We start from the raw sequence: 17,723 nt of genomic DNA on the forward strand, positions 1-17,723 counted from the left end.
ACCCGATGGTCTTTCCAACATTGACATAAAAAAAATCTGGATGATTGGGCCGCAGTCATAAAGGAAATTTTCACCTATTGCCATAAAGTCAAACAGATTCCGGCATCCTGGACTGAAGCGATACTGGTCCCAATTTTCAAAAAAGGGTCTAGGGATAACCCAGCCAACTACAGACCCATCGTATTGTTGGACATCCTGGGAAAAATATTTGCGACTCTACTAATCATGCATTTTCAGAAGTGGGCGAAAGTTTCTCCTGCGACTGACATTTTCCAGACGGGCTTCCAGAAGGGTACAGGTACTATGATTAATATCCTGATATTAAACATCATCAAAGCAAGGGTGAAATCAGGTGCCCCGAAAGTTAATTTGGCCCTGGTCGACCTATCAAAGGCATTCGATATGGTGGATCGCGAGAAACTCTGGGGGAAAAACTGAGAATCTGGAATTGCCCGACCTCAATCTTGGATCCAATCATGGCCCTACACACTCAAACCTCCATGCGGGTTCGACTGATCCAGCAAGGTCATCTGTATAGCAAAATCTCGACCAATCGTGGGGTAAAGCAAGGTTGCCCACTGGCTCTGGCACTGTTCATTGCCTTTATAGGCGATTTCCAGTACATCGAGGAGAAAATCCGCTCATTTCCACCAAAAGTGGGACTGTCACAAGTGCCTAGGCTATGGTACGTGGACGACCTGATCCTGATGGACCAGACAAAAATAGGTCTACAGCAGCAATTAACTAATCTCTCTGCCTATATGAAAGAAAACAACTTAGAAATCAATACTCAGAAAACAAAAATCCTGCTTTTCACCAAGTCGACAGTTGACCGCAAAACTACATCGGCCTGGTTTCTGGAAAACAAGAAACTAAAAGTGGTCAACGAATACAAATATCTTGGGGTGTGGATAGACAACTCCCTGAAAGAAAACACCGTTATGGAGACTCTGTGGGACAAAACAAGAAACCTGACAGCCCAATTGAAAGCCGTTGATAGAAAATTTGGAAAGTTCTCATGGATACCAGCTCTAAATTTCTATAAGTCGAAAATACTCCCTGCTCTAGTCTATGGAATGTGTGCAAACCTAAGCCTTTCAGAAGATCTATGGCAAAAACTAGAAGGTTTTGTTTAGAAGACGGTACTGACCCTTCCTAGGTCAGTACCTATGGCGGCGATTCGTCGTGAACTTGGTCTTACGTCCCTTGCTGCATCAGTGGAACAAGGTGCTCTCCAAGTTTTTAGGAAAATTGTCTCCCCAGACGCCCTCCCCATCTTTCAGGTGGTAGTACAAGAGATCAAAAGAGGAGGGTGCAAACCTCTAAATGCTTGGGTTAAAAAACGTAAGGACAAATTGGAAGAGATAGCCTGCTCGGAAGAACTTTTAATTTCAAATCCTGGCAGAGTAAAAGAAAAAATAGTGCAGCAAGACTGGATTTTGACAAATGAAAAAATTCTGTCATACAAACTACTGAAAGATCTCCCGCCTGGACACAATAAACCGAAAGTTCCACTGAAGTACTGCGAAAAAATTCCCTGAAAAAGCCTTGAGAAAAACGTTTATGCGAGCTTGGCTAAACATCTTACACAAAAGGGAAATTTTGGCTATTAGATCAAAATCTACAATAGCTTCATGCCGTCTGTGAAATGCCGACCAACTGGAAACTGTCAGACATCTTTTGACGTCCTGTCCCGCACTGTCTTCAGAAAGAGAGGCGTACTTGGCACTGCTACTATTTTACCCATCGGTAATAAGTGAAGAGACTGGGTGGTGTCGACTTATCTCTGGCGATTCTGCAACATGGTCGAGGGCCGCAGCGAAACTTTTGGACATTGCCTTAAAAAAAGCAACTCGGGGAAATGTCAATTGTCAAAGGGTTACAGATCAGTCTGATGACGACAGTGTAAAAACCGGCTTCTGACCTTGTCCTTCCCAAGACCGAAATTGAGAGCGGTATCCCAAGTAGCCTCATAAGAATTATTCGTAAAGCAATGCTAAAATCGATTTTGTAAAAATCTTTTATTGATTAAATGCAAAAAAAAAAATGTGTTCCCCAGACCTGACTGACATTATTATACTATCCAAAGTGGTTCTCCTAAACCTCTCTACTCTCCCATGGGTCTTGGGATGATATGAGGTCTTGACATGTGTAATGCCACACGTATCCAAAATGTTTCAAAATTCCCAAGCAATAAATTGAGAGCCATTATCACTTAAAGGTTTTGTTCGCTTGCCTTCCCTCCAAAAAATACCTTCCAAAAAATGTATAACACTACACAGTGGTATCTCTCAGCACACCTGCTTTAATCTACTTAGATAATACATCTACGACATCTATTACATTGACATCTGTGCATATTACCACCTTGGTTCTTGACATCCCTTTGTACCCCTCATGTCCCATACTACTACATGTCTCATGTTTTCTGGCACTGCTAGCCACTGTCCTTTAGAGACACGCGGGACGCCGATCGTGGTCGGGATAGTTCGAACAGGACATCCTTTAACATACCTATATTGGATGGAATGGCTAATATTTACTGATTTCATATTGCGAGAAGCATACTAATCACTCTTGACAACAGCATATATGGACTGGATGAACATGTGTAATAGCTGTTGATACATAATAAAGGCTAGAGTGGCACCATTAATCAATGCTCAACAAGCCACTACTAAGATTGATACTTATAGATTCGAATGATTGCCAAAACAATTACAACTTAGCAGTACTTTTTGGGCTATATCTTGCTTGGACTTATATTGACAAAATGATTTTTTAAATTGTTCAATCAGAAGACTGCTAGGTTAACTTTCTTATATGCCAACTAATAGCCTTGGTAACAGTCAATGTGGTGGAAACACGTATCGGCTAAGACAAATTAATTAATTTATTCTTATGTTGTGAATACAATTAAACGTATGGTTTTTGTTTATTGTAATACTACGTGGTGATATTGCTATAATACATGGTAAGAACCCTGCAATAATCTTGGAAAATAAATTCTGGTAATTAACCAATGTTTGGTAGACCATATTGGAGTAGCGCAAATCTTTCTGCCATACTCATTTATAAAACAATGTATGCAATAGGTTAGGGTACTGCCTAAGTAAACCAGAAAACTGCAGCTTTCCACTTAAGTGAATGTTACTTACTTTCACCCTCGGTGCACTACATCCTGGATTGCCCCTGTTATTTGTCATTAGTCCCACTACTGAACTTGACTGTTGGCCCTGAAGCACGTCTGAGTGAAATGCATGTAGGCCTTATATGCATGACACTAATTTATGTACAATACAGATCTGTTTTTCTAAACCAAACTTAATTGCCCTTTTCAACTATCACCTAGAAATTCAAGCACACCAGGGTACAAGAAAATCACTTTTTCTATTATTTAATTGGCAATTGGGGATGAGGGGTGAGAAGCAAAGATGACCTGTTTTTCTTTGCAAGGAAAAACAGTGAAGTTCTTTTCTACATTTGCTGCATTTGGGCTTTACCTACAGACAGGGAGGCAGAGTGATCTTAAGACCAGCAAGGACCTGTCCAAAAGATTGTGAATGATCTTTTCATTTCCCAGAACAGGCCGTCGTAAAGCCCTTCGTGTTCCATCAGTTTTGCGATGCCATTTTCGATCAGCAGAATAAATCTTCTCAAATAGAATGCAATGAAGCCTTTGACAAATACCACTGGGCAGTTACTTCAGGAACTTCACTTCTCACTTTTCAGCCTATTTAGCTCATCATTTCTAATTCTATGTACAATGACTGACAGGCTACACAGCAACAACTTCTTAAACCTACATCAGTAAGGTACAGCTCAGAAGTCAAAAGTCATTCCTGTTTACGGGGAATGTTGGCACACCTGAAGGGGATCCATCAATAAGAAGAAAAGTAAAGGAAGCTGAACTAGCGGTACAGTCACTGGTATTGAACCCAAACCAAAACTATATATGATTGAGACTCTTTGTTGAAATTGATTAAGGATATCAAAACATCAGATAGTTGCTTCAATGCAATTCAATACATAGCTCTATTCGCAACAAGCACTTATTTTCTGTAAGGTGTGGGTAAGTACGCTATACATTACATAAGTTGGTCCTTCAGTTTCTTCAGTGCCCGGAAAATCTTGCCGTGCAGGTTTCTGGTAAAATGACAACTGATTTCACATCTTTGCCAACTCCAGCAGTCTTTGTAAAACAGCAAGTTCCCCCTTGAGAACATTTAAAAACAAAGCATATTTCTTGTTCCTTGTCCATAGCAGTCACACAACAGGTAACAGCCTAAGAGCCGATGTTGGACATAGGCATGTAACAATAAATACACTGTTTAAAAATGGATATAGTTATCAGGAGTTTTCTTTTGTAACAACGCTTGCACTGCCTTGTTTACTCATCCTTATTAATCTGTCCTTAAATGTGAACCTCAATTTAGAAAATCATGAGCCATCTGGGTTGTTTTTGGAGGCATCTGCCCATTGCTTTGTTCTTTCTTTTCAATGGTTCATTGTACGCACACAATATATTCTTTTTATCTGAAGCGAGACAGATCTCATTGTGCTTTGCACTTTGGAACAATGTTGGTTTTCATTTCATAACACTTGTTTTGTAAAAGTAGACCCATTAACAAGTGCACGTGAATATGACGTCTTTACTTTAATTCTTCTTATCCTTTATACAGAATGATCAAGTGCCAGCCTCAGGAATATGGGTTTATTCCTCGAACATGGATCTTCCCAGCAGAACATACACAGTTTCAGAATTATGCAAAAGAGTTGAGAAAGAAGCGAAGGCAGAAAACCTTTATAGTCAAGCCCGCAAATGGTGCAATGGGCCATGGGTGAGTCAGACTTTGAGTATGGCGCTTAAAAAGCACAATACAATGATTGCCTGCATTATTATGAATTTGACTATATGAAAATACCATATTACGATGAACCCAATACATCTCATTATAAGTATTGAATGGGCCCTAGTGACAGTGACAGTGTTTTAGCTTCCTTTTAATCCACGTTGTTTAGGGGATTTACAGGACATATGTTTAAGAGAAGATTTTAAAGGAAATATAGATCTGCTCTTAGGTCTGTAACCTGAACCCCATGAAGAATCATTACTACTAAAAGTAGTAATATCGACTCCCTGTTTCTCATATACACTAATTCCATATTTACAAACAGAGTTCATATTCTTAATACCGTGTTAAAGTTCGGGAGGAGAGACCTTACTGTGACAACATGCCACTAAATAGTCAGGCACCATGGGACCCCCATCCTCAAAATCGAAGCAATACTGCGTCTCTCTTGACAGTCACCACATTCCCTCGATAGCGTTCTCCCATTTGATCCTCCCCCCTAACACCACCCCCAGGGTTAGGATCAGGTAGCAGCTGCCTTTCCCAGGCCACAGGGGAGGAGACTCTAGGCTGGGATTCTGCGATGACTCCACATGATTCTTCACAATGCCAAGTAGAAAAACTTCACTGTAAGAAAGGGCTGGAATACGAACTGTCAAACGGAAACTGTGTTTCCCCTTGACAGTTCAAGCCAGCCCAGGAGCGTTCCCTTGGCTGCAAAAGACAGTTGAAGGAGGGGCCCCGGAAAGCACACTCCTCCATGATGAACGAGGGCTCAGGAGGGAGGACGTCCCCTCAGCCGCCCCTGTTTGAATCACATAAATATCTATGGTTGTTCATTGTAAATCCCTTGCAGAGATGCTACAAACACATGCACACACACATGCCCAGACACACAGTGATAGCAATATACACATGCATGCATACAGACATACATACACGCACAGCTACTCATTCAACTAGTCCTGCGCGCACACGCTCCCATTACATTCATGCATACATTCAAACATGCACATACATACATTTGAAATAGAAATGTAGGATTGTGTTTGTTCAAATACATACATTTCAAATACATACAGAAACATGCGTTCTTAAATACATATACACAACACTTAACTTAGTTAGGTCTTCTTCGGGCCGAGGCAAGGACAGTGATGGCGCACCCTGGAAGAACTTGAACCCCGGGTGGGCCACGCGGGCCACAACACCAATGTGCTTGCCTTGGCAACAGAGAGTGGCGTGCTGCACTGCACAGGATACCGTGCCACTCGTGCATTTCTTTTTAATATCAGCACTCTCTAGTCTGCTGGTGCTTTTATTTTTTTATCAGGGCTGCCGCTAATTCAGAGCGTCAGCCCTGCAGGAGGCTGGGGGGGCACACTGGGCAGCACGGGAGAACCTAGGGTGGTGGGGTGCCTCTCTGCCTCCTTCCTGGCTCCGCCACTGGGACACCCTTTGGTTAAATGGTGAAGCTGGGATTTGATGCCAGTCTGCAACTCAGGCACTTGAGCACATCTTTTTAGCTGTAGTAGGTAGAAATAGTATTTGCCAGAGATCCTTTTGCAACTTTGAACATACTATCTAACTTTGGAATCCAATGCAAAAGCATTTTGATTGTTTTTTTCTTACTGAAATAAACGGTTGGTTTTGCAGCAGTTGCATTTTCGCTTTGATGTTTATGGTGTATATATTTGGCCATATTGTCCTGACTACTAATATGCTTTTAATTCAGAGGCTAAAGAAGAGGATTAGTTTGACTGTCAAAAGAAATTAATCTCGAAGAAAAGCTTAGTGTTTTTTTTAATGAGATATCTGACATCCTAAAGAGTGTGTCCTGCTTTGACTGCAGGTTCCATGCACCTAATGGCCCAACTTGAGGCAGACGCAGCAAAGGGCCTCTACTGCAGGATTGCCTTATAGTTTGATCAGAGCAGAGCCTACTTACCCGGGAGGTCCCGGGGCAGAGAGAGTAAGCATGTGTGCAGGTCTTCAAATGTTACCAAAATAACACAGTGCCGGAAACGGTAAAACAAGCTCTCCAATCTCCAGGCTAGCAACTTCTCTTTCCACATTCCTGGTCCTAGTAAATCACCATAACCCACGTTCCACTCACCCTTTCCCCTCCTCACGCCCTTGTCTGGTTTTCAACAGTACTCTGTTTTATAGGGATGATTTGAAGTACAAATATAGAGGAGTACGATTAAACCATGTTTCCCTATTTGGAATGGAAGACTGCAAATACCAGAATACAATTCAGCGTGGTGATAAAAAAATGTCTTGTGAGTTGTGTAAGGCTACTTTCAAGACTTAGGCTCATAACATTAGATAATGTCTGCAAAGGTAACGAGGTTTTTTTATTGTTTGATAAAGGTATGCTTAATATATGATGTTCGGAAAAAGTGACATTGTACAAAAAAAGAAAACACTCTATGGTGTGTCAAATAAGCCATACATGAACATAAGGGAGGTTTTTGTTTTTTTTGTTTAAATGTGTGTGTGACATTTTTATTTGTCTTGAAAGAATGCATAGATTTGGATTGCTTAGTGGTGCTTTGTATGTGCTTTCAGAATTATAATAATGCCCTTGTCCGAAACAACGTTACTCAAATGAACCGTCGTTTGGCAATGGCGTGCCCTGTCAATGCTCTGCCATGGCAAAGAGAGTGTTGAGTAGTGATGTATTTGCAAGGCCCCAGTAGGACCTGCTGTAAAACATATTTGCAGGGTCGGAGGAGGGGGGCATTTTTTGTCTCGGGACTCGCATGGGACCAGGTGAGGGAACTGCCTCACTGGGGACAGGCCCGAGAAGAACTCATGCCTGGAAGCACAGCAGCCCCCTGAAAACTCTGTATTAAGTGGTATACACGTGGCATCCCTTAACGCGGGGCCCCCTGGGCGACGGCACAGACTGACTGACTGCCCAGATTCCTGGCAGAGATACTGTAAGAGCTCAACCCTCGCTATGAACCGTACTTCAATTCGGTGATCAAACTTGCAGATTGTGTAGCCTCGGATTTATTTGTACCCAGAAAATTAGTCCAAACCATTAAGCACAATGAAATGTTGGGAAACAGTTACTGCCCATTCTGCTTAGAGGGTCTGTTCAGCCATGGCCAGCCTTCCAGGCATTGTGGTAGAAGCGCGTGTGGGCCCATTGCAGTATTGGAAGATTTGATACCAAGCAACGTAGGGTTCCACATTGGTAGTTTCGGCATGTAAAGTACCGTTGAATTTTTGCGGGACGTGTAGTGCCCTAAGTGCCTTTATTGGCGTAATGTAGCTTATCTCATTCTGTACTGTCCCAGGCAACAGCATGCACGTTCCAAAAGTAAGAACTTGCACTTCTCACGTAAGCGACTTTGTACTGCTTGGTAGTATGATACAATATGCAGGTACATATGTATTTTGCACATATGTGTGCCAAATGTGACATCATCCGATAGCTGGAATTTACTTTTGAAATAACGCCTGAGCTCAACAATTGTGTTAGCAAAAGTAAGCTTTGAGCGCCCTCTCGTGAATTTATCGTGTCATGCATGCTATACTAAATCATGCTGGTGTGAATTGCATATACTATTTACAAGATTCTACGGGCTGTTATAGCCATCTCTAAGCATATCCCCAAGTCTCTAACTCCTAAAAGGGACATATTCGCCATAATGCTAAGTATTTGTTGATGTTTGCACATCATTACTCTAGCATCCTTTTTTAACATTGGACAATTCATTTGGGGTTTTACCCAGTTTTTTTACTTTTCTGTTTTCCCATTTTGAATGATAGGACAAAATGAACAAAAACTGCAGCTACACATTGTAGAAAGTGTTTTATTTTTTTATATGCACGCGTGAGTGTGTTGCAGTTCCAAATACTGACTCCCCCCACGTCGAAAGCGGCTGCGCACGGAACTTTCCGGTGCAGAGCACTGCAGCTTGACGTTGTTGTACGTTGTACTAGGTCCGTTCCCCTAGCAAAGGAGGACTGAGGTCAGATCACATACAGAGAGCAGAGAACGTAGGATTCGTTCATTGCCGATGGCAAGAGTATGCGACGGAGGGGGGGGGGGCTGAAATCCTCCCCCTCCCGGAGTCTCGGGACCGCCGAGATGCGGAGATGCGGGGGTGCTCATTCTAAGTCCTGCACCGAGCTCCACGACTGGAGCCGCATCCTGGGCGTCCATTTGTTAATCTATGCTTGGGTGAATTAACCAGACGCTGCCCTCTGACCGAGTCCTATTCGCTCCTGCACTTCGCGGAGTGAGTGGCCTGGGCAGGGCCAAGGGGTCGATGCCGCCACATCGTCATTTATGTTTGGCCCGCCCCTTGCTGTGCACTACTGCAGAGCACCGGGCAGAATCAATGCATTGCACCCGCTGACGTGACAGGCCTGCTGTGCAGATGCACCATAAGTGAGTCGCCTGGAATCCCGCTTTTATGGGAGGTGGACCACCTGCAATGCAATAGGACTCTTGAGGGGTTCATATACACACCAATCGGAATAACAGTGGCTGCCAAGTGGCAGCTAATCTGTGAGACACTGTCCTGCACCGCCCTGGCCCATCCCCCAGCATGCCTAATTCTGCTCAAACAGAACAAATTGGGACAACCCACGTCCCGCAGAGCCACTCGGCAATCTGCGGGACAGTCATCAATTACGAGACAATCCCACAAATTACGGGACAGTTGGCCACCCTAGGCCCTAGGGGCAGCAGTGCCCTGGGTGATTTGGCGCCCCCCCACGCGCTCCTGGTCAACAGGGGGCACAGGGAAGGTGGGGCCAGGAAGTGCCACTTTCTTTTTAACCAGGAGAATGTTGGGAATAGGGCGCATCAGCACCCTATTGTTATTAAATGTGCTCTGCTGCTGCAGGCGCATTTAGTAACAAAGGGGCACCTGCCGCGCCTTCTGCCACTACGCCAGCTCGGAGGAGCCCTTGAAAGACTCCCCCGAGCTGGCGTGACAGGGGCTAATGGCGCCCTGGGCAGGCTCCCGGCCCACCCCCCACCCCCTCTAAGGCCGGCTCTGGGCTTGGGATATCCTTCTTCATTCACTGGGGTAGGTACAGTAAGTCCACTAAAATGCCGCCGGTACTATAGTCTCTTACAAGCCCTCCATAACCACGCTTTTGCCAAGAAAGGCTAACGCGAGTTTTAGAGATTGCACTCAGTGCGCTATCACGTCCTGGAAAAAAATCACTGTTGCATTATAAGTCCTGAGGGGTTTGACACTATTGGACCAGACGTTGCATCTCACCTTCCTTGGCCTTTTTACAGTGGAAAGGCTAATTCCCTTATCACACAACCCCTGCGGCCCTCCCTGCTACTACTCATTGGGAGTAAGCCAGTGTAGGGGAGCAGATGTAAGAGTATCCCAATTACGACATGAAGAAACCCCCTGCTGAGGGAGAGGACCCGGTACCTGAACACCAAATCTAAAGCCCTGATCCAGTGAAACTAACCTATCCTCCCCCGCTGTCGTGCACCATGGTGATCATGAAGACCCGGACCCAGGGCAAACGGGCCCGTAGCAATGCCATGGTTGCTGGAAAAAGGGCTCATAGCCCGGTGGGGAGGAAAGGCACAATTAAGAGAGCACCATAGGCAAAAAAGGGCATAAGAGATAATCACATCCTTGTGAATGGTATGACTCAACCCACAATCTCTTGCTTCTTAAATGCACCTTTGGGACCCCCAACTCTTGCGGGAGAAGCAGCAATGGCATCAAATGTCATAGACTTACCAATGTCATCATGTGCAGAGGTCGAACAAGCTTCCAACTTCGACCTTTCTAATTTTAACAACTTTGGAGCATTGGACAATAATGAATCGCTGTTGAAACTTTGGCCATCAGTTAAAAAGGAACTCGTCTGGCCCCATATTTACCTCGGCCGACACAGAAAAGGGTCGTAATCTCTCAGCTACGCCCAATATGGAGGCATTGGTATCCAGCTCGGAGAATACAACAGTGTCTGAGAAGGGGATAGTAGACGATCGAAGCTATGCATCACAGGCACCGCTAATGACAAACTTACTCACTGTAGTGACTACCTTACTCCTAGTCCATAATCCCCTTCTCTCCATACTTTTGGGACATTCCGTTGATCGGGACAGGACCTGAGCACTTTTTAAAGCATCACAAAATTACTGTTTTGTCCTTTTATTTTTACGCTGGGCCACCGCACGTGACTATAGCCCCGCCTTCCAGAGCTCTGCCCGCGCATCGCCCTTCAGTCCTTATCTTTCATCAAGGTCAAAGGACCATTTAGCAAAATATAGTATACTTATTAGAGGGGATGGCGGATGGGCGGATTGAGGAAAGTGGACTATGGACTAGGAGTAAGGTAGTCACTACAGTGAGTAACTTTGTCATACTCCTGTGTGCCATCCCCTTTTCTCCATACTTTTGGGAGATTCCCAAGCACTGACCAAAGACAACAGGAGAATGGACATTTACCTCATTGGAACAGGTTTTTAAGAACTGCCTGGCCGAACTGAGCATCAGCCCAGGAGCTCAGGTCAAGACAATAATGCTTGCAAAAACCCGAAGGGGAAGCCTTGGCTAGGGGCTCCCAAGGGACATATTTCTGGAAGGTAACAGCAGCCACTTTGCGACGGACCAAATGTGCATGAACGCCCTTTGGGGGCTGAAGGCCTTGAATTGTGTAGGCCTCAGAGATACATGAAGCTATCCAACGTGAGATGGAAGCTTTCGAAGCAGGTTTCCCTTTTGGGTTACCAAACGTAACAAAGAGTTGTGAAGAACTTCTAAGTTAGCTTGTTCTGTCGAGGTAAAACTTCAAACCTCGTCTGACATCTAGCTTGTGTAGAACCTCTCTGCATCGGAAACCAGTTTCGGGTAGAAAACCGGTAAGGATATTGACTGTTTTATGTGGAACACAGAGACAATTTTTGGAAGGAAAGAAGGATGAGCGCAAAGCACAACCTTGTCCTTGTGGACTGTTAGGAACAGATGTTCGAAAGAGAGAGATTGAAGCTCACTTATTCTTCTCGTAGATGTTACCGCAGTCAAGAAGGCCACTTTCCAAGAAAGGTACTTAGGCTCAGTAGTGGCCATAGGTTCAAATGTCTTATACACAAAGTGGTGAAGACCACATTCAGATCCCATTTTGGATGAGGAGTCCTGACCGGAGGAAAGAGATGAAGAAGACCTGCGAAGTGTCTCATGATTACTGGGTTTGCCAGATAAGCCGCATTGGCTGATAGGTACGTCCTGCACGATAAGACGTGGATGCCAGTGTCTGCAAGGTCTGATATAAAAGACAAGACACAGTCAATAGAAGCCTGTGCAGGATCTAGCTGTTTAGCTAGACACCAATGAAAAAACAAAGCTGTTTGCTTTAAACTGCGCTAAGGACCTGAACTCAGGTACTAGGCCGCCAAGATGAAGGATTGTGGGGAGGGGTGCCACAACTGGTGATTGCTCTGGTGGAGAAGGTCGGGACTCTGCAGCAACCTGTTCGGGTTGCATATCGACAGGTGCTGCAGCCCCTGAAAAACCAGAACATGGCTGGCAACCAAGGAGATATGTAGAGGAGAGTTCAGTTGGAACCACTCCTGAGTTTCTAGCGCAACCAATGAACCAACGGCAAAAGCGGGAAGGCATAGCCCTTCATGTTGTCCCAAGGGATCTTGAGAGCGTCCCCCAAGGAAGACACTCCGAGGTCGACCCTGGAAGCATAAAGAGGAAGTTTCCTGTTCATTGTGGTTGCAAAGAGGTCCACCACTGGAGTACCCCATTGCTGGAAGATCCTGGTAAGAACATCGCTGTTCATCTCACACTCGTAACTCGCCACAGATTGGTGAGTCAGGGAGTCTGCCGCAACATTGATGTGACCAGGAATGGGCATGGCCTGCAGCCCGACATTGTGCTGGATCGCCCATTTCCAAATCTGGATAGATAGATTCACCAGGGGAGGGGACCTGGTGCCCCCCTGCCTGTTGATGTAGAACATTGCTACAGAATTGTCTGCAAATTCGAACCACACTGTTGACGATAGAGGGCTGACAAGCTTTTAATGCTAGAAAACCCACTAGAAGTTCTAGGTTATTGATATGGGACGGTCTGTCCTGGGACGTCCACAGATCGTACACCTCGAGGTGACGTAGCATCGCCGCCCACCCTAGAAGGGAGGAGACCTTTGTAACCGTGACTTGTGGGCAGGTCTCCTGGAAGGAGGTTCCCACCGACAGATTGCTGGCGGATGACCACCATTGAAAATTTGCCGTCATAGAGGATGGAACCGGAATCATTTTGGATTCCGGGTCCACAACTTGAGACCAGCAGTTCCGGTGCGCCTCATTTTCAGTCTTGCAAGAGGTATAGCTAACACGCAAGAAGCCATAAGGGCAAGGAGTCTCTGGAACCACCAGGCTGACATGCGCGAGGACTGAAGGAAAAGCTGGCGCGTGGCTGATAGGTCCGCAGTTCTGTCCTCTGTCAGGAACACTCTGGCACTGACTGTATCCCAATGGAAACCTAGAAAAATCAGGTCTTGAGCCACCGTTATTGACAATTTCCACCGGTTCACCGACAGCCCCAGTTTGAACAGGAGCTGGAGGAGTCACTGAAGATTGGCCGTTGCAGCCTGTGGGCAAGGACTGTGCTGAAGCCAATCGTCCAAATATGGATATACATGAATTCCCTGCAGTCTGAGGAATGCTGCGATGACCGCCATCATCTTCGTAAAGACACGTGGTGCCAAGCAGAGCCCAACCGGTAGCACTCGATACTGGAAGTGTTCCGTTCCCACAGAAAGCCGCAGGTATTTCCGATATGTGGCCCAGATCAGGATATGCATGTAAGCCTCCTGAAGATCTACCACACTGAGCCAATTGCCCTTCTGGAGAGAGGGACTTATCTGGCTGGGTGTAATCATCTGGAATTTTTCTTAGAGTAGGAAGAAATTGAAATTGGAGAGGTCGAGGATAGTGCACAGGCCAGTCTTGCTGGGTTTGGGTGCTGTAAACAGACTGCATTAATAGCCCTCCCCTTGCTGCCGCAAGGGAACAGGTTCCACTAGAGGTTTCTCGACCTCAGGTCTGAGAGAGGGCAACCCAGTCTGTTGAACAGGAGGATGAGAGCATGGGGTATGAGGGAGGGGCAAGCAGAAGCCCGCTGTGGCAATGGACAAGACCCATCTTTCTTCTGTGATGGTCTGCCACGCCTTCAGATGAGACGAGGTTCGTCCTCCCACCAGAGTCTCGTGAGACTGATGGAAAACATCATTCAGATGGTTTATCGGTGGAGAGAGCACCTGTTGCCGAAGAGGAGGCTGATGACCGAGAGAAAAAACAGTCACTTTGCCTTTGTTGCTTGCGTCGAGGCCCACCAGAGGGACCTTCTGCCCAGCATGCACAGCGCTCCTGGAACCCCTTGACACCTGAGAAGGACCTTGTTTGGCTCCCGTCATCTGAGTATAAGCTGCTTTAGCTGGGGTTTTGGCAATGAACGCCAAAGAGTTAGCCGTTTGAGTAATTGCCTTTGTTTTAGTGAGTTCCTCATCGGTGGAGGAGTTAAACAGTTCTTTACCTTCAAAGGGAAGATCAAGTACTTTGTCCTGAACCTCCTGCGAGAACTTCGTAGCATGCAGCCATGCTAGGCAGGAGATGTCTACGCCGAACATAAGGCCCCGAGCGGAAGTGTCGACATGATGGGCCGTGGCCTCCAGCAGGTCTTTCTTGAGCCAGTACTCTGGCATTGGATAAGCTGTCTTTAAAATCTTCGTGCCTGTCAGGAGGAGCTGGAGAGCCGAATTGGAAAACACCTTTTTCCCAATGGCATCAAGAAGCTGTCCTCCTTGGAAAGGACTTGAGAAGCTGCCATAGAGGATGTCGAGGACAGCTTAGACTGGAGCGTATCTGCTGCCACCACTGTTGAGGGGAGTCAACATGCAGTCAAGGGTATGTCTTCTGACGAGTGCAGCTTGTAGCGAGCGTCAATTTTCCTGTTCAAGTGCTGCCCGGAATGAGGTTTTTCCCAGGCCTTGCCGGCTTCAGCTAGCACATCTGTCTGAAGGAAGAGGCTCCTGCGCTCCTGTGTCGAAAGAGTCAAGGCTCCTGAAAGCACACCTTCTTGTGGAGCCGGAGACTCGGGTATCAGAATATCTAGCAACGCCATCATATCCACAACCCCGTCATGGAAGGCTCTGACAGAGTGGGGCAGGTCCTCGCTATTCTGGTACGCTTGATGTTCATCCAATGCGAGGTAAACAGAAACTTGATCCGCAGCACGTGGCACCTCAGACCCCATGGGCAGACCTGACTGCGCAACGGGAGTCTTAAGTATAGGTGAAAGTGGAGGCAGTGGTGGTAGATGAGGAGGGGCCCCACCGGAAGAGGAGGGGGCGGCACTACTGGGACCTGCTGAGGAGTTGCCGGAGCAGGTTGCAGGTCGGGAGGCTTAGGATACATTTCTTTGAATAGATCGTTAAAGTATGCCTTCATCAGGTCAGAGTGCATATAGGCTTGGAATTTGCCAAAAGACGCATCCTCAGAGGAAGGTCTAGGCACAGGAGTGGGTAGAGGCTGCTCTGAAGGGGTATACCCTCAAGATTGAAAATCGGCTGGTTGCTAGGATGGCCCTCCAACTGGATCTACATAAACTAAGGGTGCAGACGTAGGAGGGAGCGAGACTGTGCGTGGCAGCGGAAAACAAGCACGCCAATCCATTGAAGGGTGGAACAGATTCCTATTGTCCACATTGCATGGAAAAGGCTGCTCTGCCCCAAAAAACAGGCCCTCCGTACCAGCTGTTGAGAACATTGGTGTGAGAGAGGTCGTCAAAATGGCCACCTCATACCGTGTGGGTTGGGCCACCATTTTATTACTGCCTGAAGTGAACTACGTCACATGTGTCAGTGAGGCCATTGTCAGCAGAGGGGCATTTGGGGACTTTTTATCCATTTTAGCCTTGTGACAGGGAACCTTGGCAGAGCCGTTGCTAGCAGATCTAGAGCGCTTTTGAACCCCTTAGATTCTGCTGATGAATTAGCCCTCAGTGAGCGAACCTCAGCGGGGCCGTTACTTGAAGACTTAAGGCGTTTGCCTTCCTTCTTTGCCCCTCAACAGGATCGGTGCGACCACTGGATTGTTTGTGGGAAGCCTTATGGTCACCCCCGTAGCTAAAGGCCTCGGAGGGGGGCCCCTCAATTTTGACAGTTTTATTTAGTCGGGGATCCTCTGGGTTAACCCCAGTGCCTTTAGTTGCTGTACAGGAAACCTCAAGACTAGTCTTGGTATGTTTAGTTTCAGACTTGGAATCCTAGGGAACTACCCTGGTGAAAACAGCCCCAGAAAAAATGGGCCGAACTTTAGCCCCCAGATGGGGAACCTCTCATGAAGATCCGGTCCTGACAGCCCCTTAGAGGGGACCTTGGAGCAACCTCTGGAGTCCAGGTTAGAACCCTTTCTTTCGAGACACCTCAGGGAGAGCCCTGGTAACAGAGCCACTTGGGTGCCTCCCGGAACCAGGAGACCCCAGAATAGAGTCCCCTCGATGGGGTGGCCTAAAAAGGAAGGAACTTTCCAGGTGCTTCCTTTTTTCTTCTATGAACTTCTGTAAATGCGGAGGAGGAATCGTTGGAACACCTCCTCCCACCTGACAAGCCGATGCTGGAGTGCACAGACAGAGAGGGAGTCGTAGTAGAAGCAAGAGTCCCACCAGTGTTTCCAGGCCCAAGCATTCCAGGCGGAGATCCGCCCTCACGAAACGTTTGCACGAAGAACAGGACACGAAACAAATCCCAGACGCTCCGGCATAGACGGTAGAAAGAAGACCTTGGAACCGGAGCAGGAATATGTAGGACAAGGGAACAAAAAGAAAAAATTCCCTAAGATGCAAGTGCGTCCTTACGCGACTGCACAGAGAAAAGGACTGAAGGGCGATCCGTGGGGCAGAGCTCAGGAATGTGGGACTACAGTCACGTGCGGTGGCCCCGTGTAAAAATAAAAGGACAAAAACGTTTTTTTGGATGCTTTAAAGAGTGCTCCGGCCCTCCCAAACGTATGGAGGAAAGGGGACGGGACATAGGAGTATGAGTAGGAGTGACATATCATCTCTCCTGGACTCTCTTTAAATTAGAGTGGACACTCTCACATCATTGTGTTCCAAAATGTCACAGGAGCAGTCGGCCACCAAGGATTTAGTTTGCTAAGTGGCGGACGTCATTATGGAAAAGAATTCTGTGTTAAAAGCCACAAGTCGAGCTACCCAGATCAGTGATATACCAGTGAAGGTGGCTGCGCATGGTGGGGAAAAGTCACTTCCCACCTTGAACATCATATATAAAGGCCCAGGCACGGGGGACACTGAAGAAGGCCCTCCCTCGATGCATGAAGCAGTATCAATTGATTCTGCAAATAACGATTCATGGCGGATTACTGCTGAAAACGAGGAAGACGCACTGGGGGCCCTCTGCAACAAAATGTCTTTACTGAACTGCTCTCCTAAGAACTTTATGACTGGTAGAAAGTGGTTTCTGGCAAAATGCCCTTCATCTCCCTTGCGCCAGGTGGAAACTATTAGGAGTCTGGTGGAAAAAATGAGAACTGGCCCCAGGAACAGTTTATGAAGACTTAAGGGGCCACACACTGTCATCTTTTCAAATACGCAGGGGGATGGTACGCATAGAAAGGTGGACCTGAGGGGCCTTTTAGATAAATGGGTTCTTGTACAGCAAGACCCTAAGCGCCTAAATCAGTCATTCATCGAATGTAACCCGGTATAGGTGACTCAAGCTCAAAATAGGGCCCAGAGGGAACGTTCCCTGGCTGCAGTTGGAGTGCAATGCAAGTGCAGTGCTATCAGAGGGTATTCCCCTCAGAAGAAAAAAGCAAGCAAGGTAACGCTGGAT

The 17,723-nt window shown here is 46.5% G+C and overlaps 1 protein-coding gene across 4 annotated transcripts in view; it reads left to right on the top strand.

The window, feature by feature from the left end:
* Window positions 1–17,723, top strand: part of TTLL7 (tubulin tyrosine ligase like 7) — a 2,250,822-nt gene that overhangs the window by 582,758 nt on the left and 1,650,341 nt on the right. For all 4 annotated transcript variants that reach the window (XM_069641609.1, XM_069641612.1, XM_069641610.1 and 1 more), the window contains one exon: window positions 4,683–4,841. In XM_069641609.1, the coding sequence (XP_069497710.1) occupies window positions 4,683–4,841 (159 nt within the window). The remainder of the gene's footprint in view (window positions 1–4,682; window positions 4,842–17,723) is intronic.

This window comes from Ambystoma mexicanum, chromosome 1q, assembly GCF_040938575.1.
Source record: "Ambystoma mexicanum isolate Mex_15411 chromosome 1q, UKY_AmexF1_1, whole genome shotgun sequence".
NCBI lineage: Eukaryota > Metazoa > Chordata > Amphibia > Caudata > Ambystomatidae > Ambystoma > Ambystoma mexicanum.